This window comes from Rana temporaria, chromosome 2, assembly GCF_905171775.1.
Source record: "Rana temporaria chromosome 2, aRanTem1.1, whole genome shotgun sequence".
NCBI lineage: Eukaryota > Metazoa > Chordata > Amphibia > Anura > Ranidae > Rana > Rana temporaria.
In genome coordinates this window covers 390,648,997-390,673,265 of record NC_053490.1, presented here as the reverse complement: position 1 = coordinate 390,673,265, position 24,269 = coordinate 390,648,997, and the positions used below count along the sequence as shown (strand labels likewise).

Sequence of the window (24,269 nt, the reverse complement as noted above, 5' to 3'; positions counted from 1 at the left end):
CGTCCTCGCGTTCTCAGACGCCCTACGACGTCACGTGATGCAGCTCCCTCCGGGTTCCCGCGCTCCTCCCCGGGTCTTACTGCCTTAATTTGCCTTTCATGTCGGCTCATAAAAGACAGTCGGGGAAATCCATGCCCTAATTCCACGTCCAGGTCTTAGTGTCCGGCGCTAAAGATACGGCTCATTCTCTGTGCTCCGGGCCCCCCCCCCCATTAGCATTGTATTGGCCCTACCTGTGCCTGACTCCACATTCCGGGTTTTACTGAGCCCGATAAAGCGTTAATCCTGCCATCTTGAATCCAACTCCGTGTTTTCCCCTATCTGTACCAATCTGAAAAGCGCTTCAGCCTTGCGACCCGGCTCCCATTTTTTCCCGTTGTGCCATCCCCAATGTAAGAGAACGGCCCATATCCGGGTCTTGCAGCCGCCGCTGCTCTATGCATGCTTCAGGGCTGTGCTCATCTTGTACCCAGAACATGGAGCCACCATGCAGCTCCCACCTATAATGCACCCCACGGGTATTGCCAGCGCCATGACTGTGTATCAGACACCCTAGTCCGGGTTTTCCAAACCCTTCCAGAAGACTGGTCACAGATCTGGTTCCAGTTTTTGTGTGTGATCCACTTCCGGGACTTGCAGCACCCCCCCCCCCCCCGCAATAGAACAGCCATCCAGCGTCCGGCCTTTGCGTCCCGTCCGCGCGGATCCGGTCCGGGTTTTTTTGTGTATGTGATTCTTGTGCAGGAAGCTGCCAGCCCGGCTCCCTCCTCGTGCTCCACTAGCCGGGTCTTGCGGCCTCATCCTCCCCCCCAGTCCAGGACACCCAGCTCCGCGCTTTGCGGCCTGTCTCTCCTCCTCCTCTCTCGGTAAAATGGCCTCTCCTCCTCCTCTCCACCGCCTCGTGTCCGACTAAGCGGCTCCCCCCCTCCCCTCCTGTCCGAACCTAGCCCGACACCCCGGGGGGGGAGGCCACCTCCATACCGTCTTTACTCACAGCGCTTCATGGCCGCCCAGGTAGCCCCGGCCTCCGGCCCCAGCCTTGGGGGAACCCCGCCCGCAGCCGCCGGTCCCGAATTAAAGAAGAGCCCCGGGGACCAACCTCCTTCTTCGGTCGAGTCTCAATCCGAGGCCCCGGCTCCGGCCTCAACGGACTCTGAGCCGCCAGAGGCGGCCAACGGCACCCGAGCGACCTCGGCCTCATCGCTTCAGGAGCCCGGAGATGCGCCCGCGGCCTCCGCCGCCTCCTCACACCCGCCCGGTGGATTCGGCTTCTCCTCGTACAACCGAGGGGTGTTTCAGCCCGGCCTCGGCCTGGAATACGCGCCTCCCAACGAGGCCTACAACTCTTATACGGCCTACCCGAATCGGGCCTACCAACCGGGCTACCCCCCGCCTCGCCCTACCGCTACCACAGGCAAACCCCCGGCTCCGGCCTACCCTCCCCCTCCTCGGTTCGGCCCCGCGCAGCCGGCAGCTGCTACCCCGACCCTGAATCAACTGCTCACCGCCCCCAGCCCCGGACGGGGGTATCCGGCCTACACGGGAGGAGACTACTCAGAGCAGCACAAAGGACCCGAGGGCTATGCAGCCGGCTGGGCCGCAGGTCAGAGAGGGGTGGTTCACCCACCCGGGAGCCCAGGAAGCAGCGGGCAGGCCATACCCAGGACGTCTCAGGTAATCGGCTAGACGGGGCTCTATGGGCGATGAGAATAATGGTGGGGGAGGGGGAGTCCTACCAACTGCCATGTGAGCACATCTCTGCCTGATTATTGTCTACACGATCTGGGCTTGTTTTGTCCTGGGGACCGGCTCTACATCAAATCATTCGTGGGGGGGTGACCATTGTGTGAATTGGGGGGCACATCGATGGCTGGGCGTTATAGTCCCTCCAAGAGGCTCACAAATGGGGCAAAAAAGGCCATGATGGCACAGTTAAAAGAGGAAGGTTGTAGGTGGGGAAGTGAGAGCTATGCTGTGCGAGGGTCAGCCAGGTTACATAGACAATGAGATCGCTACTGTGTACAGGGCCTCACCAGGCCATCACCCCATTGCTTTGTGAGAAGTACCATTGTGATGATCAGAGGGGAGATGTCTGTTGTCACTTGGATATTCCTAGTACAGGAGGAGTTATTGATGTTTGGAAGGAATAAATGTGACCTGACATTTAAAGACTGGGGGGTAATAGTGCCTTGCTGCATAGAGAGATCAGTGTCAGTGGTAGGTGACTTTGTACGTAGTGTGTAAATGCTATGGCAGCAAATCTGACACTGAACTAAGTTTCAGAAGGTACACCTCTATTGTGTGAGAACAACATTGGTACCCTAACACACCATGTGCATCCTCTCCTCCCAATTGGAATATGAAATGTGCCTGTCCCTATTCTGATCCTTGCAGGATACCAAGCCACCTAGGGGCATGCTGGAAATATTTTGTAGATTTGATTTAAATTGTATTTTGACAAACCTTTTTATTTAGAGGTCATTCTGCATTGGATACATGTAGTCTTCTAAGTGCTGTATAAACTTTTTTTTTAAACGCCAAGGAGCAAGCTTTTAATGTTTTGGCTGGCTCTTTAAAGAGTGTACTGTTTTTGTATAGTACGTCTGGCCTTAGTGGGCTTCTTTGGTGAACATGGCCGACTGTTGTCCCAGGAGTCCAGTTAATTTTCTTTCCTTGTGCCACATTGCAATGTAGAACAGACTGAGGGAGACCCTTTTAATAAGTAGTACCCATAGCAAGTAACTTTCATTTGAACATATTCCATCATTAAGTTATTGATTAGCAACAGATTGGTTCTGTATTCCACATCACGATTTGAGGACATGAAGAGTGACTCGCAATGTTTACATTTTTTATGTTTGTGCAGTCTCCTGTAACAATGCACAATACTTTGATATTTCTATGATACAGGTGAGCATAGGTTTTTGTGTCCCAAAAGCACAATATATGCTAGCTCCACCTTTCAGTTAACACTATTGTCATTAGAGCCACAAAATTTGCTATGGGGTTTTTATTTTTTTTTCAAACACCTTAGTGCTCATTCACAGCACAAAAACATAATTCAGATCCATTCCGGGTGGAACGGTTCCTGCATGTATGTTTTTGGTGCTTTTTAATGTGTCCGGATGCATTACAGATTTTTTTTTTTAATTATTTTTACCATATTCCAGTACAGTTCTGTGCATGAAAAAGCAGCATGTGTTTTTTTTTTTTTTTTTTTTTTTCCCACTGGTGTATACTATGGCTTTGGAACCCATATAACCCACTTTCCATGTATTTTTGATCGGGGGGGGGGGGGGTTACAGAAATGTGGTGTAGAGAAAAAACAAAACAAATATTATGTAGCAGAATCTTATGATTTGTATGTTTTAGAAGAGTTGTTGAAGGATTTAAACTGGGGGAAAAAAAAGAATTTAAAATCCAAATATTTATCTAGTACTGTAGTTTAAAATTTGTGCTGGTGTATGTAACTATAATAAGCACATTTTCTGCACATACTCGTGTTCGGCTTCATCAAACCTTTGTGTGTGTGTTTATATTTGTATATATTTGTTTTTGTAAATCCAATTTAACTGTCCTATGCGGGCAGTTTTACAATGTACTTTGATTCCATTGGCTGCTAAACTTTCATAGGTATTGTACAGCACCAATCTGTCAAAACATTCCCTTATTTGTACTAAAGTTTTCTTACACATGAAATCTTAACCTGCAACTTAAAAAAAAAAAAAAATGTTACACTACATGGCACTTGGCAAACGGTACAATGCTAGAGATCTCAAACTGCAGCTTTTATATGTGTATACTTTTTTTTTTTTTTTTTTTCAAAGGCTACACACATGGGATACGTGTAAGGGAGCTATTCTACCTACAAATTTCTAATTTGCTCTCAATTCTGTTTTATTTGCACAGCCTTGCCACACAACACAGTCCTGAATCTGGCAGGGAACAAGACCTGATTTCTCTGCTGCTCAGTAACATACAGGTCTTCTCCTCCCTCTGTGAATGAACATTGAGCCCTGGTTCACACTGGGTACGATTTGGAACGATTTGAGATGCGATTTGACATGTCAAATCACATCTCAAATCGGCGGCAATGGCACTGTCCTAATCAGTGCGACGCCGCATCTGCGATTTCAAAAAGTAGTTCCTGTACTACTTTTTGCGATTTTGGGCCACGATTTACATTAAATTGCGGCTGAAATCGCGGCAAAATCGCAGCCGCGAAATCGCAGTAAAATCGCACATTTTACCGCGATTTTGAATTCGCAGCAGTGTGAACCTAGGCTCAAAGGAGAAAAAGCAAACTGCTGACTTCATCTAAGCGTTTCTCCATTAGCATGTTCCTTGCACTGTAGTACAACCGATTGGCTCCTTTTATGCTGCCTTTCCCTTCCCTGATCTAAGGTCTTCTGTACAAGGACTCCAAGATGCTAGTGTAAAATCTAGATACTTGCACTGCTTACTTTTAAAGGAAATTCAAAAAGCAAATTTATTTCTGTTCTAAGTGCCCTGGCATTCAACCGTAAATGGAACCAATACTGAGAAAAATATGGAGGCTGCTATAGCCGACCACCTCCCAAAAAAATGCTAGCTCTCTGGCTCAATATGGTCGGAGTGTGATCTGATCTAGTACAGTGACAACATTTAGGCAGTAAAGTCAGAACATCTGATCTACATAGTTATTCCTTGTCTGTCCCTATGAGAAGTATTGCACTGAATAATTAGTAGGATTTGTTGTAATAATTTCAGAAAATGCTGTACTTTCTGTATCGCGACATTCTAGTTTTAGCCATTGAGCAATATGATGTATTTGTCTCCCCTAAAAAAAAAAATTGTTACAGTGATATTGACCACTACCACACTTTTGCACCAATTGAAATTGTTACAATTCAATGGCAAGAGTTATGAGTAAGGCCAGGTAGAAAGAATGGAACTTGGTTTTGATTTTTACAAAGTGGCTGTAAAACTCGTAATGTACCCATTGAAGCGAGTTAGTAACTATCCTCAGGCGATGGAGAATAAACGGATCTTCCTCTGTAGCACCCTCTCCATAAGTTCAAAGTGCAGAATTTATAAGCTTGTCTGAGAGTTCCAGAGAAAGAGGGCGGAGAGCTGAACTTACACTCTGCAGAGCTGATTGGAGGGAAGGTACACACCCACCTCCACCCCTGAGGTTGTCAATCAGCTGGAGCTCCCTCTGTCACCATTTTTATTTTGATGTCAGGAATACTTGTGAGAAGTGATTTATGCTGGTACTGGTACAGCTGGGCTGTTCCTGGAGCCCACAGCCGCCCACTTAGCCTCTTCCCAGCCGCCCATTCAGTTCACGGCATGGCTGGGGGGAAATGACTAGAGGTCTGCTGACTGGTGAGAAAGGAGACACAAAGCAGGGCCTTCTGAGCGTAGCAAGTGTATTTAATATTGGAAATGTATTGAAACATATAAATCACCTACTCACATGTCTGATGTAGGTAAAAACATAGTCAATTGTAAAGGGTTCATCCGCGGGGGTCCCGGAGAAGACGAGATGTCCTCATGCTGGCATGCAGTGTCCTGGTCCGTACTGCAGCGGCGATGGGAACCAAAAGCGCCCTCGGAACTGAAGTGCGCGGTACAGGTCTCCACTGTGTGCTGCTGTTGCTGCCGACTTCACATCCGGGCGCGGGAGGTGCACGCGTTCGAGGCTTTCAAGTCTCTTCTTCAGGCATAGTCGGACTATGCCTGAAGAAGAGACTTGAAAGCCTCGAACGCGTGCACCTCCCGCGCCCGGATGTGAAGTCGGCAGCAACAGCAGCACACAGTGGAGACCTGTACCGCACACTTCAGTTCCGAGGGCGCTTTTGGTTCCCATCGCCGCTGCAGTACAGACCAGGACACTGCATGCCAGCATGAGGACATCTCGTCTTCTCCGGGACCCCCGCGGATGAACCCTTTACAATTGACTATGTTTTTACCTACATCAGACATGTGAGTAGGTGATTTATATGTTTCAATACATTTCCAATATTAAATACACTTGCTACGCTCAGAAGGCCCTGCTTTGTGTCTCCTTTCTTGTTGTTTCACAGATTGCTTCATCTGTCAGCTGGCAGCCGTCTAAGCAAGGCATCGTTTGGTTATTTAGTGCTGTGGACATTTTATTGATGGACTATAGTAATTCCATATGAGCACTATATTTTTCACTTTTTGATACTCACAAAATTAGTTTGGAGTTCTATTGTTCCCACCTTTTACCCTTTGTTTATCGTCTACAGAGATATCTATAGGGAGTGCGCTTGATACTATGTTTTTTTTCTGCTGACTGGTGAGGATTGTGAAGTGGGTGGGACTGGAGGAGACCCTATCTCCTGATTTCAGCATAGGTGTCACTGCTACGAGACACCACAAAGTGATTATGGTTGCTATTAAAAGTCCCCACTACAGTTCTCAGATCAGCAGATGACCTTAATCAAGAGCACCTAAGTTGGCTGATCAGAACTCCCCCCCCCCCCCCCCAGCACAACCCCCTCATTCCATCTCCCCCCCCCCCCAAGGAGTAAGAAGGAGTAAAAACAGAATACATGGAAGGGAGAGGAAAAGGGGGGGGAAAAAAAGGAGAGAAAGAATAAGAGAAAAAACAAGAAAGACGGCTAGAGAGGGACGGGGGAAAAAACAAGAAATTAGGATAGCGAGAGATAAAAGGTAAAGAAAGCAGAACAAAGAGAAAGAGTAGTACATCTGAAAATGTACCATATGAGGTTTTAATATTGTATGAGTGGATGGGACTCGGGGGGGGGGGGGGAGGACTCAGGGAGCGCAAAATTTTGGTGGGTCAGGGGTGCAAATTACTTGCTTCGGTTGCTGACAACGCACGCTATGAGAAATTTTACTGTTGGGGGTTCCCACAACTTGGGAAATTGTATCAAGGGGTCACGGCACTAAAGGGTTGAGAACCACTGGCCTAGGAGAATGCATCCTTGCTGAATGACATTTCAATTGCCAACGCATGTATTCTTAAAAAAAAAAAAGTTATCCTTTTGTTGCAGCTTTGCACTGCAGATCTCTGTGGCTGCTTTGCAGTTACTTCCCTTCTACATGCATGAGCTGCAGGGATGGCTGCACGGAATTTCTCGGGGCAGGTCCCCCTGATGGTGACAACAGTGGATAATGCCTGTATAATTTTATGTTGCAACGTCCACTTGTAGCTTTCAGTGGAAGCCTGTGACTGGTTGATGCCACGCAATTGTCACCCCCATAAGGCCCCTTTCACACTGGAGTGTTTTTCAGGCGCTTTAGCTTTAAAAAAAAAAAAAGCGCCTGTAAAGTGCCTGAAAGAAGCTGCATCTGCAATCCCAATGTGAAAGCCAGAGTGCTTTCACACTGAGGCGCTGCGCTGGCAGCGTGTCAAAAGTCCTGCAAGCAGCTTCTTTGCAGCGCTTTAGGAGCATTGAATACACCGCTCCTAAAGCCCCCTTCCCATTGAGGGAGCTTTTTTAACGCCAAAGCGCCTGAAAAACGCCCCAGTGTGAAAGGGGCCTTATTGTAAGAGCCTGAACAAAGGAGCAGCTTCATGACTGGATCACAAAGGATAAAAACTGTAGATATAAATATTTTAAACCGCCAGTAAATGCCACTTTAATCTGTTAAATGTTGTGGGTGCATCTCAACGGACTACAGTTGGTGTTAAAGAGATGTTTGGTAAGAAGGTTGCAGTCATATTTTGGCTCAGTAAGTTTATCTGATCAAAATTCTAATTTGCACAGTACATTGGAATATAAACCTGAAGAAATACTTGCTGGCTAATAAAGCCATCAGTACTCTTAGGGCTCTTTCACACGTCCCTTCAGTTTCTTTCGTCGGCTCAGCGGGGATCCCCGTTGAGCTGTTGGCGGATAGGGCGGTCCCCGCACACAGTGCAGGGACCGCCCTGTCTGAGCTCCGCTCTGCCCTATGGGGAACCGGATGCAGACGGACCGTCTGTCCGTCTGCATCAGTTCCGTTCCGCCGGACGGAAGAAAAATAGGGTTTTCTTCCGTCCGAAAACCGGATCCCGACGGACGCTAGCGGATGCTCCATCCGCTAACGGACGCGTTCCCATAGGGATTCATTACAAGTCCGTTAACGGACTTGTAATGAACGGACAGGCGGAACGGACGTTTGAAAGGGGCCTTACAGCTTTCTTTATATGGTATGCATGTATTGTGATACATTGACATTTGTACTGAATGGCACATGCTTGTGAAAATGCAGAAGCACAGGTGAGAGACAGTTGTTGCCTTTATGGTGGTATTACCAGGTTAACATTTTGGCATAAAAAAAATAACATGACTTGTTTAATTGGGTCATGCATTTTTTTTTTTTTTTTTTTTTTTTAACTGCAGCACAGCCTTGACTGGGGGTGGGACTAAGCTGAAGCCGGTCTCCATGTCCTGTGACGGCTCCTATTTTTGAGGTACTCCCCTCTCCACAGGCCATGCAATGCGGACTGGAGCTGTCAGTCAAAAACTCAATCTGACGGCTCCCAGTAACTTTGCACAGCCTAGGGGTTGGGCCTGAAAATTACGTCACAAAACTTTTGGCTTGTTTTGGCTTAGCCCTGACTGCAATATGGGCCTTGGTGAATATAGACATGGATTTCCTGCACACTAAATCATGAGTAGATGTGGCTTACTTGGATGAAAGGGATCATGTGCACTGGTAGCAACAGTGCAGAGGCTCTTTGAGCGCTTCCTTTCCTCTGTAATAAGCCAACCACACAGGATGGGGAAAGTGAATAGCCGCTCCAGATGGGAACCCAGACGAATATCCACCGGTGCAGGCAAAGCAGGAACAAAGATTGTCTCTGGACAGCCGCACACTGAACAAATTATAGCCTTTATTGAAAAAAGGACAGCACTACAAGTCACAGCAACGTTAAATAAAATAAAACCCAGCTGCTGATGTGTTTCGCACTAACACTAGTGCTTAGTCATAGCAGATGACTAAGCACTAGTGTTAGTGCGAAACGCGGCAGCCGTTGGGTTTTATTTTATGTTGCTGTGACTTGTAGTGCTGTCCTTTTTTCAATAAAGGCTATAATTTGTTCAGTGTGCGGCTGTCCAGAGACAATCTTTGTTCCTGCCCAACCACACAGGATGTCGCAGTTGTGGGCTCTTTGATTGCACTGGAGATTCCAAAAAGTGGTGGCCTCTTCCATGCCATGTAAAAATGATTAGGCAGCTATAGAGCCGCTTAATCACTTACAGGAAAGCTCATTGCCTATGGCAAATTTTTGGATACCAGGCTCATGACATAACAGCTTGTTCCCAAGGACATACATCCTATAGACCTGACACAGCTAAACATGCCATGGATAAGTATATGTCTATAGTCTGGCAAGCTTAAAGTGTAGTCAAAATAGTTTTGAGAAGATTTGAGGTTGTAAATTCCTGAAACCCCCCCCCAAAAAGTAAACCTGTAAGACAAAGGCATAATGGCATTGCATACTAGCTCATTATGAAATGCTTACATTAAAACGAAGCTGCTGCAGCCTTCCCCGCTCACTGCTGTCATCTTTGCCGGCCCTTCTTTCGGGTTCTCGGACTCTGGCACTGTTGTTGGCCAGATCCACGATGAGGTCACATGCGCGCAGGAGCCATTCCTTCAGAGCGCATGCACCTGTGTGTGTGTGTGTGTGTGTGTGTGTGTGTGTGTGTGTGTGTGTGTGTGTTCCGACACTTCCGGGTAGAGGGCGCACCTCCTCATTGAGTACACACATTGGAAGCTCATCAGCGGGTGTTGGGTACTCTGTCCTCCAGCACCCGCCAATTGTAGGGCAGACGCAGTACTGCCAATCTGACAGGAGGGAAGGGAATAGTTTGTGTCCCTGCAAGGCAGGCAATAAATGCCACCTCTTTCCCTAGTAAAAGCACCTCACACAGTATAGTAATACTGGCTAGGCACACAGTTAACCCTTTAATTGCCCCTGATGGTAACCCCTTCACAGCCAGTGTTGGTACAGTGACAGTGCATATTCAAAGCACTGATCACTGTATTTGTGTCACTGGTCCCCCAAAAGGTGGTCAATGTCTGCCGCAATATCACAGTCCTGCTATAAATTGATGATCACTGCTAATACAAATAGCCCATAGTTTGGTTTGCGCAAAAGTTATAGCGTCTACAATCAAACTTCTTTTTTCCTTGGTGTTTTTTGTTAATGGGGCAAAAAAAAATAACACTGAGGTGATAAAATGCCACCAAAGGAGACTTTATTTGTGGGGATTTATTTATTTTTTCCCCAGGTACAGCGTTGCATGACCGCCAGGGTGGATTTGATTAAAATCCATTATTTAAATCGCTAGTAAAAAAGCTTGATTTAAATCATAATTTTTAAAGGGCATCTGTCCTGCAGCGGCTTCTCCTTTTGACCCGCTGTTGACTTACCAACAGTACCATTCACTTTATTGGGACGGCTGGTGATGTGGCAGTGACACAACAAAGTAAGGGACGTGGCAGCAGCAGGTGTTTGGATGCCCACTAACAGGCACTGCCATGATGGATCTGAAATGACAGGTGCTGTTTAAATGTAAGGCCTTATTCTTCCTGGTACTTTAGATCTTATTAAAATACATTTTTATAATCCAAAATAAATCTGCTTTAAAAAATGTATCATATTAAATTATTGATCTTTATCCACCCTGATAACTGCGCAATAGTCAAAAATAACGTGTCGTATCGCTAAAATGGCTTGGTTATGGGGGGGTGATTATTCTGGAGATCAAGTGCTTAAGGTTCTTTCACATGGGCTTCACCGGTTCAGTCACATATTTTGCTAAGGGTGGAAGACTAACTGATGTATACCGTCTATACTCGAGTATAAGCCGAGGCACCTAATTTTACCACAAAAAAAATGGATATATATATGTGTGTGTGTGTGACGTCACCTCCCATGTCGTTCCCCCCCCCCCCCATTGTGTTGGAAGCGCTTCACTTCCTTGTCCCCTCACTGGGGGGGGGGGGCAGCAGACTGACGAGCGATCGCTCGTCCTCTGCTGCGGACGGCGCTGGACTCCAGGACAGGTAAGTGTCCTAATATTAAAAGTCAGCAGCTGCAGTATTTGTAGCTGCTGGCTTTTAATATATTTTTTCAGCGGACATCCGCTTTAACAGTAGCACAAGAATCCATTGTATGACCCAGTCTGGCTCTTCACATATGACCTTTAACCTCTTGCCATCTGCCCATCGTACATTTATTGCAGGGTAGGTGATGTATGGGTATGTCGCAACTTGAACCCTTTTTTTTTGGGGTGTGCTGTGAGTGGCCGCAGTGATTGGACCCGCAAGTGGGAGCGCGAGCCTGTTGAGTCCCCGTCCCCCCCCCCAAAAAAAGTAGTGGAGAGTATGATGATACCACCCTGCTTCTTCACCACTCTTTTCACAAAATGCTTTGTGTTTTGAGAGTGCAAAATATTCTCTGCATCGCACCTGTGGTGGTTGACCTGTGTTCAGAATACAGCAAGGCAGCTACTCAGGACAGAAAACTACAGTAAGTGGTGATCACTAGGTTAGCAGTGTTTACCATAGTGAATTCTAGCTTCTAGAACACGGGTGTCAAACTCCATTTCATGATTATGGTTGCCCTCAGTCAGTCAGTATCTGTAAGAGTCCATTTTATCCAGGGCCGCCAGTTACAAGTCTCTCACTCGGCTGTCAGAAAAGCTATACAGGGAGATCGGTGCTCGTGACTGCAGCATCGATCATATCTGAAATCTTCCAAACGGGCACAGACAACAAAACAAACACTACAGGGGTGTTGGTTATCTATCCAAAACGTTTTTTTTTCTTCTAAAGTCTGCAGAGCATTGCACCCACAATCGGCCGATCATGGGTGCAATGTAGGGCTCCTGCAGACACTCAAGATGGCTGTGTGCCTGTATCTCGTACGGGTAGGCAATTACTTGAAAGCAGGAAGAGCCAATGAACTATGAAGACAATCGCCAGTGCCCTCAATGAGAACTACAAGCCATCAGCAGCAGTCGCAGCCAATACTAGTAAAAAAAAAAAAGTATTTATAAAACTATCCCCCATTTTGTAGACGCTATAACTTTTGCGCAAACCGATAAACGCTTATTGCGATTTTTACCCCAAAAAAGTATTGCATTTTATTCAAAGTTGTCACTCTATTTTTATAGCGCAAAAAAATAAAAACCGCAGAGGTTTTTGAGCCACGTCGCACAATTGTCAGTTAAAGCGACAAATGCTGAAGCTCCTGACTTGGATAAATGGACACATTCCTGTCCAGGGTGCCCGCGATGTCGGCAGCTGCCCCCACCTTTGGTGAGGGAATCGGGAAGTGAAGCATTGCGGCTTCACTTCCTGGTACCCTTCTGCGCATGTGCGAGCCGCGCTGCATGTTCTAACTGGTCCCTGCTGTCTTCTGGAACCTGTGTTTCCCAGAAGACAGCGGGGGGGAAAGGGGCATGACCCGCTGTCTTCTGGGAGCTGTGTTTCTCAGACAGCGGAGGACGGAAAGGGGCACCCCCCCCGTTGGAGTCTATGCCTGGAAGTGGGTGCAAATACCTGCAATCCCGCATTGCCCCCCCCCCCCCTGAAAGGTGCTAAATGTGACACCGGAAGGGGGGGCCGGTTCCGAAAAGTGGAGGTTCCATTTTTGTGTGGACCTTCGCTTTAATTGTTGCATTGTTAGGAGCACTAAATGAATTGTAAGCTGTGTTTTAGTCCTCCAGGCAATTGTTAAAGCATCCAGTGAGGTTTGTATTCATGCGCGATTAAAGTGGTATTCAAGGCTTTGTTTAAAAAAAAGTCTTGCTTACCTCTGTGCAGTGGTTTCACACATGAAACCCCTTACCTCATTGGCTCACTGGCTGTGATTGACTGCAGGGGGAGCCAATGGTTGCTTTGAGGCTCATGTAGTTTTTGGGGGTGGGGGTCCTTCATGCATAGCATGCTTGAAAGTTAAAAAAAAATAAAAAAAATTGAACCTTTACAACCACTTTAATGTTGAGTACACACGGGTCGGTTCGGCAGGAGCCAGCCGACTTTTGTCCCATGTGAACAGCTTCTTGCACGACAAGTCATTCTCATGACCAGCTTCTGGAAAACCAGCAACCAATTGGGATGCACCCTGGCAGCCAATGGCTGAGTGCTGACCGGTGTGTTCTGGTTAGATGGTGGGGTGCTCCCCCCCCCCCTATCGGAACACAATAGCACAGTGGGGTAAATTAGTGTATGAACATGTTAGTACACTGTACAGCGATCTGTCAAAGTGGTCTGATGTCCATTCTCTTCTATGGCAGGACCATCTTCTTTTGACTGGTCCTGCTGGAAAACCAGCATTTGATCCTGCTGTTGCAGCACTGATCTGTGTATTCAAACGTGGTAGTGGTAGTAAAGGGATTCCAGCTTTAAAAAGGGTAGTCTGCTCACATTTGTAATAAAAGCATCTTTGCTGTTCTGAAGCTTCCCTCCAACCACTTTTCATATTTTATGTGATCCTGTACCAAATATGCTGCAGAAATCTCCCTCCACTGAGTCTGGCTGCAACAATTTTTTACTGTGGGCATCTGAAGCTGCTGCCTGTTGACTTCCTGGATTTCCACAGAGGCACACCTCCATCGCTACAGCTCTCATTGTCTCTCGCTTATGACTAATCCTCCTCCCTTCCCGGCAAACTCTGTGCATGATGTCCTAAGCCTAGGCTAATGACCAGACCAACAGGAAGTGGGCTGTATAAGGTATTTACTAGCAAAAAACAATGTTTTACTATTCAAAGTTAAAACCACAGGGGTAGAAGATTTAATAGATGGAAAGTTAAAAAAAAAATTGACAGCTGCAATTTCCTTAAAGCGGACTATTGCTTGCATGGTGTTTATGTAGCCCAGTCCCTCCCCTACTGCCTAGACCAGTGGTCTCCAAACTGCGGCCCTTTGCTTGCCTTTATCTGGCCCTTGGAGCACTTTTCCCCCCCCCCCCCCCTCCACTGATACAAGACGCTATTCTGCCATCTGACACCGACAATGGAGCACCATTTCTCCCACTGACACAACTAATAGAGCACTATTCCTCCCTATGATATTAGCAATGGGGCACTATTCCTCCCCCTAATACCAGATGTTTGCTGGAAGATGAACCTCCGCCCCAGTCTCGTGCAGTCTCCAACAGGTTTTCATATTAGATTGGCTTGTATTTGGCTCCATCCATCTTACCATCAACTCTGACCAGCTTCCCTGTCCATGCTGAAGAAAATCCCCACAACATAATGTTGCCACCACCACGCTTCACAGTGTGGATGGTGTGTTCAGGGTGATGTGCAGTTTTCTGACACAGCATTTTAATTTTAGGTCAAAAAGTTACAATTTTGTCTCATCTGACGAACACTTTCTTCCACATGTTTGCTGTGTCCACCTCATTGCTTCTCGCAAACTGCAAATGGGACTTCTTATGGCTTTTCTTTTAACAATGGCTTTCTTCTCGCCACTCTTCCATAATGGTCAGATTTGTAGAGTGCACGACTAATCTCAAAGCTTGGGATAAAAAAAGCTTTTAAACTTCTCCACAACTTTATCCTTGGCCTTCACCATGCTGTGTGTGTGTGTGTGTGTGTGTGTGTGTCCACTAAGGTTCACTAGCAAACCTCGGGGCTTCACAGAACAGCTGTATTTATACTGAGATTAAATGACACAAAGGTGAACTCTAATTAATAATTGACTTCTGAAGGGAATTTGGTTCCACTAGATTTTATTTAGAGGTATCAGAGTAAAGGGGCTCACATATTTTCACATATATTGTAAATAATTTTGGAAAACCATTTATCATTTTTTTTTTTTTTTTTACCATTTCACAATTATGTGCCACGCTGTGTTGGTCTATCATATAAAATCCCATTATAATACATGACCAAATGTGGAAAATTTCAAGGGTTGTGAATACTTTTTCAAGGCACTGTAAATACAACGGTGATGTCATTTAGCAACACCTTTTGAAACTTGGCAGGTAGACAAGGTAAGATTCCACATGTTGGTTTCATCTTCTCGTGAACTTGTTTGGATTGTTGGTGGGAAGGTAGATTGACCAGCACTGGGGGGGGGGGGGGGGATGAATGTCAGTGTGGCCAAGAGCTATGTGATCCACATCCTTATAATTGGTGTTTGCAGCAGTGTAATAACTTTAGACATGAATTCATCCCTGTTTTCAGCAGGGGACACTGTGTGCGTCCCCCCCCCCCCCCAAAAGCCTATTACCAGTTTAATGGCAGGCTCAATTTGAAAAACACTGTTTTTAGTGCTGATCGACCGTTTTGACTTTTGGCTGTTTCCAAGTTGTTGCGAATACATGGAACATTGAATTTATCACTACCTACTAGTTTTATGCATGGCTGTATGCAGAATTCAGACTAGTTGGGCCAAGCTAGGACCCAAAGTACAGGGGCAGCAGCAAAGGCTTCATAAAGTTAGACTTTTGTTACAGTTTTCAGAAAGGGGGGGGGCTCATGGGATCTGCCTGTATATTCTGGCCTCTTTTGATGAAGTAAGATGAAACGGGTAAGCCTTTGTATTTCCTTCTAGAGCATTAAAGCAAACCTGTGCTTTGCTTAATCTCATCCACCCCAGCAGAAAATGCTCTGCTGCTGCTCTATTCTGCTGCCATTAACAATGATTGAGGCTGATTTACAGAGTTGAGAGGATTCACTTTTTTTCAAACTTGAGTAAATCAAATACTGACTTGCTTTTCACATGATTGGATAATGAAGTAAAAATCAACAATCCCCCCCCCCCCCCCCTTTTTTTGAACCTTCTGGCTGAACAAAAACACAAGTCCATGGCTAGCTTAAAGTGGAGCTAAACTCTCATAAGCGCCTCTACCTTCCAGTGATGCAGCACCTGCTGTCATTTTGTCCCCTGCTTGCAGTAGTTTTTAACCACTTCAATACCGGCCAATCGTCTTATGACGTCCACAGATGGGATCTCCCATCCTGGGTGGACGTCATACCGTGTTTCCCTGAAAATAAGCCCGGGTCTTATATTAATTTTGGCAACCTAAAACACACTAGGGCTTATTTTCGGGGGATGTCTTATTTTTTTACGATATGTACAATGATCTTAATGTGGTTGTAACCCTAAAACAAAAAAAATAAAAAAATAAAAATCCTTTTCCTTTAAATCATAATAGATTGCATAGTGCTTCTGCTGTGTCATTTATCTAGTGGGTCCCCTGTCTTATCCCCCCCTCCCTGTCAGGTCAGAACCTAAAAAGCATCCTAAAATCCATCCTCATAGAATTAACGTATGAAATTACATTTTCAGGAATGTGGGGTGCAGTGTGTCTCCCTTTGTGATTTCTTTGTGGGCATTACCGGTACCTTTCTTTCAGCTGACCTGGCGGTCGCATGGTCTCCTTGGGCTCTTCTCTGCTCCGGGATCCCCGCTGGTGTTGGCCCACTCCGTGCACTGGAAGGGGATGCCGTGGGCGTCGGGTGGGAGGAGCCGGTGTCCCGCTGGCATCTGTCCGGTCTCTGCACCGAGGAGGGAGGGGCTGCGGGAGGAGAGCAGAGGGGGGAGCCGCTGTCTTACTGGCATTGGCCCGCTCCGTGCACTGGGAGAGGGGGGTCGCGGGCGTCGGGCGTGAGGAGAGTGGAGAAGGGGGGAGACGGTGTCCCGCTGGCATCTGTGCGCTGAGGAGGGAGGGGCTGCAGGCATCGGTCGGGTGTCAGCCAGGAGGAGAGAAGACCTCCAAGGTGGATTACATTTTTTTTAACACATTTTACTAGGGCTTATTTTTGGGGTAGGGCTTATATTGCAGCCCTCCCCGAAAATCCTGCTAGGTCTTATTATCGGGGTAGGTCTTATTTTCGGGGAAACACGGTATGACACCCTGGGCTTTGCGGGGGGATATCTGAATGATGCAGCTAGAGGCATCATTCAGATATCCATGTCTTCAGCCGGCGATCCTGCGCACCATAAGAACGATCATAGCGGCGGTTCCGCCGCTTGATTGTTCTTTATAGGAGGGAGGGGGGAGAAGGAATCGTCCTGCGCAGGCAGGAAGCATAGAGAAGCATAGAGATGACTGGTGACCAGATGGTCACCAGTCATCTCTGACCGTCGGAGGCCCGGGCGCGATGTGATGACGTCACGCCCGGGTACCCGTAAGTAAACAAAGCTGCGATTGCGGCTAGTGAGCAACACTGATCATGAGATCGGTGACTTTTTTTCACTGATCCCATGCTTTCCAGCCTGGAGGAGAGATGTGGGGTCTTATTGAAGTTTGGCGCCATTCCATGAGTGTGTGCAATTTTAAAGCGTGACATGTTGGGTATCCATTTACTCGATGTAACATCTTTCATATTTTACAAAAAAATTGGGCTAACTTTACTGTTTTAATTCATAAAACAACTTTTTTCCCAAAAAGATAGATAAGATAACATTGCAATGGCCGCCATTTTATTCCCTAGGGTGTCTGCTAAAAAAAAACATTTATAATTTTTGGGGGTTCTGAATAATTTTCTAGCAAAAGAAATGATTTGTACATGTAGGAGACAAGTGCCAGAATAGGCCCGGTATTGAGGCGTGTATAAAAGCCCGGTATTAAAGTGGTTAACACTTAAAATGGAACGTTAGTGAGAAAATGTAATCCTGCTAGATCACTTCAGGCTGGCCCCCTTTTGCATGTATAGCCATGTAAAACATAAATAAAGTGCCTACACTGTTTAAAATCCAATAATAGACTGTCTCACCCTGTTCTGCACATGCTCAGTTGCTCTCTATTTTTAGGCACTTCTGAGTTCGTAGCAGGGTTTTAATCGCTATAAAAACTGATTCTGACCTGATGTTGACTCACCGAAAAAGTCCCATTCGCTTTAATGGAACGACTGGTGATGCGGCAGTGTCAACAAGGTGAGGGACGTGGCGGCAGCAGGTGAGTGGATGCCCATTTTTAAAGCGGTAGTAAACCCACCGCAGGATATAGAGATGGATAGATATCTCTATCTAATTTTTTTTTTTTTTTTTTTTAATCCATACCTAAAAGGCATAATGAGCTAGTATGCACCACTCATTATGAAATACTTACCTTGGAACGAGGCATGGGTAACTTACCTGGTCCAGGCCGAGCGAGATATCATCTTGCCTTGGCTTGACTTCCGGGTATCGCCGCTCTAGTGCTGTGATTGGCTGGAGCGGCAATGTCGTCACTTCCACCCATGCGCGCGGGAGACTTCTTTCCGGCAAGGTCTGCCGGCCATTTAGCCGAGGACCCCCCCCCCCCTGCACATGCGCCACTGCAATCAGCGGCTCATTGCGAGGGGAATATCTCCTAAACCGTATAGGTTTAGGAGATAGGCTTACCTGTAGGTAAAAAGAATAATTATAGGCTTACCTGTAGGTAAAAGTGGTAGTACAGAGTTGACTACCACTTTAACCGGCGCTGCCGAGATAGATCTGAAATGACAAGTGCTCTTTTAATGTAAGGACGTATTCTTGCTGGTAGTAAGAATCTTTAATATTTGCTTAACGACAAAATTAAGGTTTCCCATTTGGAATAAACTGTCGGGTTAGTAAAATGGCAATATCGGAACCGATTCAATCATACAGTTTGTAGTGTACATAGATTTGCAAAACAATGGGATAAAGTAATATTCCTGAACTTTGTTTTATCATATGGTTACTGTGAAATTGTGTGATCTCAGCTTGCAGAGCTTGGATTCATTGCATTTACCATAAATATTGCAGAATATACAGCCTCATGCTACATAACCTCCATTTCATGCTGAATAAACTAAATTATTAATCTATCTTAAATAAAAAAATGGTCTTTAGATAGGGGTTCCCCCCCTTTCTCAAAGCATTTTATTAACCGGTTGCCGACCGCCGCACGACTATTTACGTCGACAGAATGGCACGAGCAGGCAGATTGCGAACGATTATCAGTGACGTGTAGCCTTGCCCCCCTAGCAGTAAGAATCACTTCCTAGGGGACACTTAACCCCTGCAGCACCACACTGCGAGTAATTTTTACAGGAATTTGTGCATTTTTATAGCACTGATCGCTTTAAAAATGACAATGGTCCCAAAATGGTGTTTAGTGTCCGCCATAATGTCGCAGTCCCAATAATAATCTCTAATCACTGCCATAACGGGTAAAAGGAAAACACTTTTTTGCCTAAAATGTCTGCAAGATAGACAGAATAGTGTAATGATTCTGTTAAACGAGTAAATGCCTATTACATTCCTTCATCTATATCGCCTCCGGCGTTCTAGTTTCTGTTCTCATTCACTTCCTGGTTTGCGGGGCTCATTCATGTAAGAACTACATTTCCCAGTATGCATTGCGGCACGCCCAGTAATTCACACCTCCTTAAAGTCTCTAACACGTAGAGAGTGTTCTGCCGCACAGATGTAGTTCCCAGGAGGGGGTGAGCACGTCACTGACCACCGCAGTAAAGCGTCCCTTCACTGTGGTGAGTAATAATCGGACAAGCAGGAAAAGAAACAGAACAGAGAAGAAATAGAGCAACTTCTGAGCAAAAACAAACAGTGAGGAAGTGAAAAGAGGAATGTCTGCAGGTAAAGGATGCTTATTATGAAAAAAAAAAAATTTCCTTTACAACCCCTTTACTAAAAATACCATAAAATGGTCCCCTATTTTGTAGACGCTATAACTTTTGCGCCAACCAAATCAAACGCTTATTTAATTTTTGGTGTTAAAAAAAATTAGAATATGTATAGGCCTAAACCAGGCATGTCAAGTCAAGCCCGCATTTCGGTTTAATGTGGCCCCCCTGGTAAGCCACATGTTTTGTGGTCCCCTAGGACCACCAAAGATTTTTATTGTATTTATCGGCGCTGCCTCAGAGGGGACAGGGAGGGGACAGGATGAGCACTGTCAGATTCCATACAGGAGAATCTCCTGTTTACTTGGCGTCATCTGTAATAGGAAGTCCCATCTCCTGGGCTGCCATTAGACTGTTCTGTCTATCATTGGAAGCGAGACATTGTATTAAAGAGGAGATTCTCCTGTATGTAAATCTGTCGCAGTGCAGAACCTCAAAAAGTGGCCTGGTCTTTGACCACCAAAATGTTCTGGGGCTGAAGCGGTTAAGATGCTTTTTATTTTTTTTCCCACCCTCGTTTGTAGAGGTCGATCTGCTGATGACCTTAAAGACATCGGTGCATTCTTTAATGCAAATATCTCCTTAACCGTGGAGGTTGAGATTTCTTGCACCTACAGGTATCTAGGCTTGCCTGTAGGTGAAAGGGGGAGTTTGCAACCACTTTAAAGCTAATACCAAATGTTCTTTAGAAAGGAATATACATTCCGCATAATTAAGCTCCCAAAATTAGTGTGTGCTGTAACATTACCTTCAGCATGGCTTTTTTCCTGATGCTGATATTTTGCTGAAGCTCTGAGCCACTGAACAGCAAATCATAAAGCGTAACTAAACCCATCGATTTAATACTTTCCAAAAAGTTACATTGCTTAAATTGCTATCTGTAAATATTTTCTTGTCATAACTGATTACATGTGCAGCCCCATGGCAGTTGCAGATCAAACAGAAGCAGTTTCCTTGGCTGTATAGGATATTTTTTTCCCCACTTTTTTGTATAAAAAAAAAGTGACCCAAAATGTTAATTTTCCCAATACAAGGAATGTAAACACCCCCTTGTAATAGGGGGAAAAAAAGCATCACAGGACCTCTTAAATATGAGATCTGGGGTCAAAAAGACCTCAGATCTCACATTTACTCTAAAATGCAATAAGAGCTATGGGCGGAAGTAAGGTTTTTGACGGTGCTTCCACCACCGATATAAAAGAGATCTGCCACAAAGACCACTTATCTGAAAGCTGACCACCCGGTTGAATAGCAGGGTTATGGCGGCTAGCTGCTACTGTAACGATATTCCTCTTTAGACAGCTGATGTATGACAGAGGGCGGTCGGCAAGTGGTTAAAGTTGAAACCATGTAACCGTTTTGTAAGGTGTGTGCCCGCGTGCCATGTGCTGCTTTAGCCACGTGCAGTGAGTAGAACATGCTTGCCTGTTCTGTCTCAGGCAGCTAGTAACCAAAATGAGGCTGTGAAGATGGGGAAGTTCTTTCTCCTCTAAGGATAGGAGAGGTGGGGGCTGGGCAAGATGAGTTGGGGGGGGGGGTTAAAGGAGTTGTAAATTTACAATATTTCCTAAATGGCTTCCATTACCTTAGTGCAGTCCTCCACTTACCTCATCCTTATTTCTTCTGAGAAATCCTCACTTCCTGTTCTTCTGTCTGTAACTCCACACAGTAATGCAAGGCTTTCTCCCTGGTGTGGAGTGTCATGCTTGCCCCCTCCCTTGGACTACAGGAGAGTTGGGACGCTCTCTACATTGCAGATAAAGAGGAGCTGTTGGTGAGCGTCCTGACTCGTCTGTGGTCCAAGGGAGGGGGCGAGAACGACACTCCACACCAGGGTTTCCAGAAGCTTTGTATTACTGTGTGCCAAGTGACATCAGCTGACAACAGGCTTTAGCAGGCATGCAGAACGAATTTGACTTCTTTGGCCTATAAGAAAGGTAAGGCCGAAAAAGCACCTTGGTGCACAAAGTATGTACTTTTTTATTTATTTTTCCAACACAGTGCTAACATTATTCATATTTGTGTTAAGGTGTACATGTGCAATTCATATTGTATTTGTGCATCTAAATAAATAGCAGTGAACCACTATAACACACTTTACTGCAATGCAGTGGTGCGAATCTACCCATAGTTATTTTTATAATCTTTCATTTTTGGCATAAAAAAAATAGCGTAATATGCTGAATGACTACATTCAGTCATAGAAACAATTCAGCATACATGTATTGATGCATAATATAGTATAGAGGTCAGCGGCAGGCAGTGATGTGACCTCTGACGTTTACCCAGAAGCCTCCTTCTGGGTAAACGTCAAACGTCACTTCCTGCCACTGACCCGCACGAAACTGAGGTGTGCAGCGCACGCCAGCCGCGGTGATCCATGCACTGTAGAGTTTTTTGCTTAGCACGGCTGGAAAGACTTTTATAAATGAGTGTTTGATTTTATATTTTTATAATAAAAGCTTAACATATTACGCAATGATCGGTACCTTGCTTTTTATGAGGGTGTGACAAAACACTAATCGGGAACTCCATGAGAGGAATATTGGCAGATTGATCCCGGGGAGTGAAGTGGTCAACCCTAAGACAAATTAAAGGCGTTTATAACGTCTAGTTCTGGTGAGTGCCCACTTCAGAAGTTCGTGGTGGCACGAATTGGTGGAATAGCAGCTACACATTCTTTTTCAATACAGAGTAATATATAAGTGGACTGTAATAGACACCCTGGAAGAGGTTTGTGATGGGACTTTGTGATGGGCAGGGACTTTGTGATGGGCACATTTTATTGATTTATATATGTCTGCATCTATGTTGTTGGATTTTGTTATAAGCACAGTTTAAACGATTCACAGGTTGGGGTTACTTTGTATATATATTTGGTTCACTATAAAATTTGCATAGCAACAATATTGTAGGGTTGGCGTAGTATCATATTTTTTGCTATTTTTGTTTTAACACTTTACAATATTGGAAGTGCACACTGTACCGCAGCAGACCACAACATTTAAAAATAGGGTTTTATATATTTTTTTTGCCGTGACACATAAAACATATTTTTATACACCATAAAATATGCCTGGGAGTTGCAATATTTGCGTGACCTATTACCATAATGGGTGTAGCATTGGGTACTTCCAAAAAAATATACACTAGAGTACCCTTATGGGTCTCGCTTTTGCTGTGCAAACAAGTTGATGAGGGCAGTAGGTGTCCTGTACCAGCACAACAGATCTAAAAAAAATTGTGTGTGTTATGAACCCGAGCTCCATGCAGGCCCTAAACACTTCTTCTGAGAGCCCTGGGACCGTTTTGGATGACCTGTAATGGGGGGGGGGGGCAATTATTAAATATCTATATGCAGTGGTAAATATAAATAACCAACTATATGGTTAGGGAGCAAAAATGTCTAATCCACCCTGAGAATAACAGACAATATATACTGTAGATACTATTAGAGGTTGAATCTGGTTAATATCAGACTCGGATCTCATTTTTCTTTTTTTTTCAAAGAAAGTTGGGGCACTTTCACAGTGAGGCGGTAGGGGTATCAGCGGTAAAGCGGGGCTGCGCTTTTCTGTAGTTTTAGCGGTGCTTTTCGTCCTCTAGCGGGATGATTTTAATCCCTGCTAGCGGCCGATGAAGGGGTTAATAGTGCCCATATAGCGCTGCTGCCAAATCACTTTGCAGGTGCTTCCCATTGATTTCAATGGACAGGACACTTTAGGAGCGACTTGTACACCGCTCCTAAAGCGCCACAGACAGACCTGTAATGTATTATATGCTGGCAATATTTTCCTTTAAAAAAATAAAATATCAGGCACTTATGCACCTTTACTGCCCAGACCAATTTTCTGCTTTCATCGCTCTCACACTTTTTCAATCAGTCATGCTACACTGTATCCAAACACATATATTTTTCTGTGTGTACTGAAGGCCTATCTCATTTCTTGAGACACTAACAAACAAGGAAAGTACAAATGCCCCCCCCCCCCCCCCATGACCCATTTATGTATTCACTAAGAGGCATGGTGATTTATTTTTATTTTTTCCCCCCACAAACTGATCATATTGCCAGGTTATTTCTCTAACGCAGCATATGCATAATTGCAGCTACACCCCAAAATACATTCTGCTGCTACTCCTGAGTATGGCGATACCATATTTTACACAACCTGGCCACATACAGAGGCCCAACATTGAAGCAGCACCTTCAGGCGTTCTACAAGCATAAATTGCATATCTAATTTCTCAACCACCTATTACACTTTTGGAGCACCAGGACAATGGAATTGTCCACAAAATGAACCCATTTTGGAAAGCAAACACCCCAACGTATAATCTATGGGGCATAATGAGTCTTTTGAATGGTTAATTTTTTTTCCAGAAGATGTTTGTTTTTATTTTCTTGCACAAAGTTGTCCATTTATAAGATATTTCCAACACATAGCCTGTGCATAACAAAAATGACACCCCAAAATACATTCTGCCACTCCATCCGAGTCTGACGATACCACATTTTTTTGAGAGTTTTACACAGCCTGGCCACATACAGAGGCCCAACATCCAAGTAGCAGCATAAATTACACATAGAAATTTGAAGGGCCTGCAAAAATGTCATTGGTAGAAAATTATAACTCGTAGCAGGTACATACCAAATAACATAAGATTACCTGTGGTTTTAGAA

The 24,269-nt window shown here is 45.2% G+C and overlaps 1 protein-coding gene across 2 annotated transcripts in view; it reads left to right on the top strand.

The window, feature by feature from the left end:
* Nucleotides 1-668: 668 nt before the first annotated feature.
* ARID1A (AT-rich interaction domain 1A) overlaps nucleotides 669-24,269 on the top strand; it is a 132,038-nt gene continuing 108,437 nt past the window's right edge. Inside the window, exon 1 of one of the 2 annotated variants that reach the window (XM_040338006.1) lies at nucleotides 669-1,674. In XM_040338006.1, the coding sequence (XP_040193940.1) occupies nucleotides 1,003-1,674 (672 nt within the window). In that variant the 5' untranslated portion in view covers nucleotides 669-1,002. The remainder of the gene's footprint in view (nucleotides 1,675-24,269) is intronic. The other variant, XM_040338005.1, reaches the window with a different exon arrangement.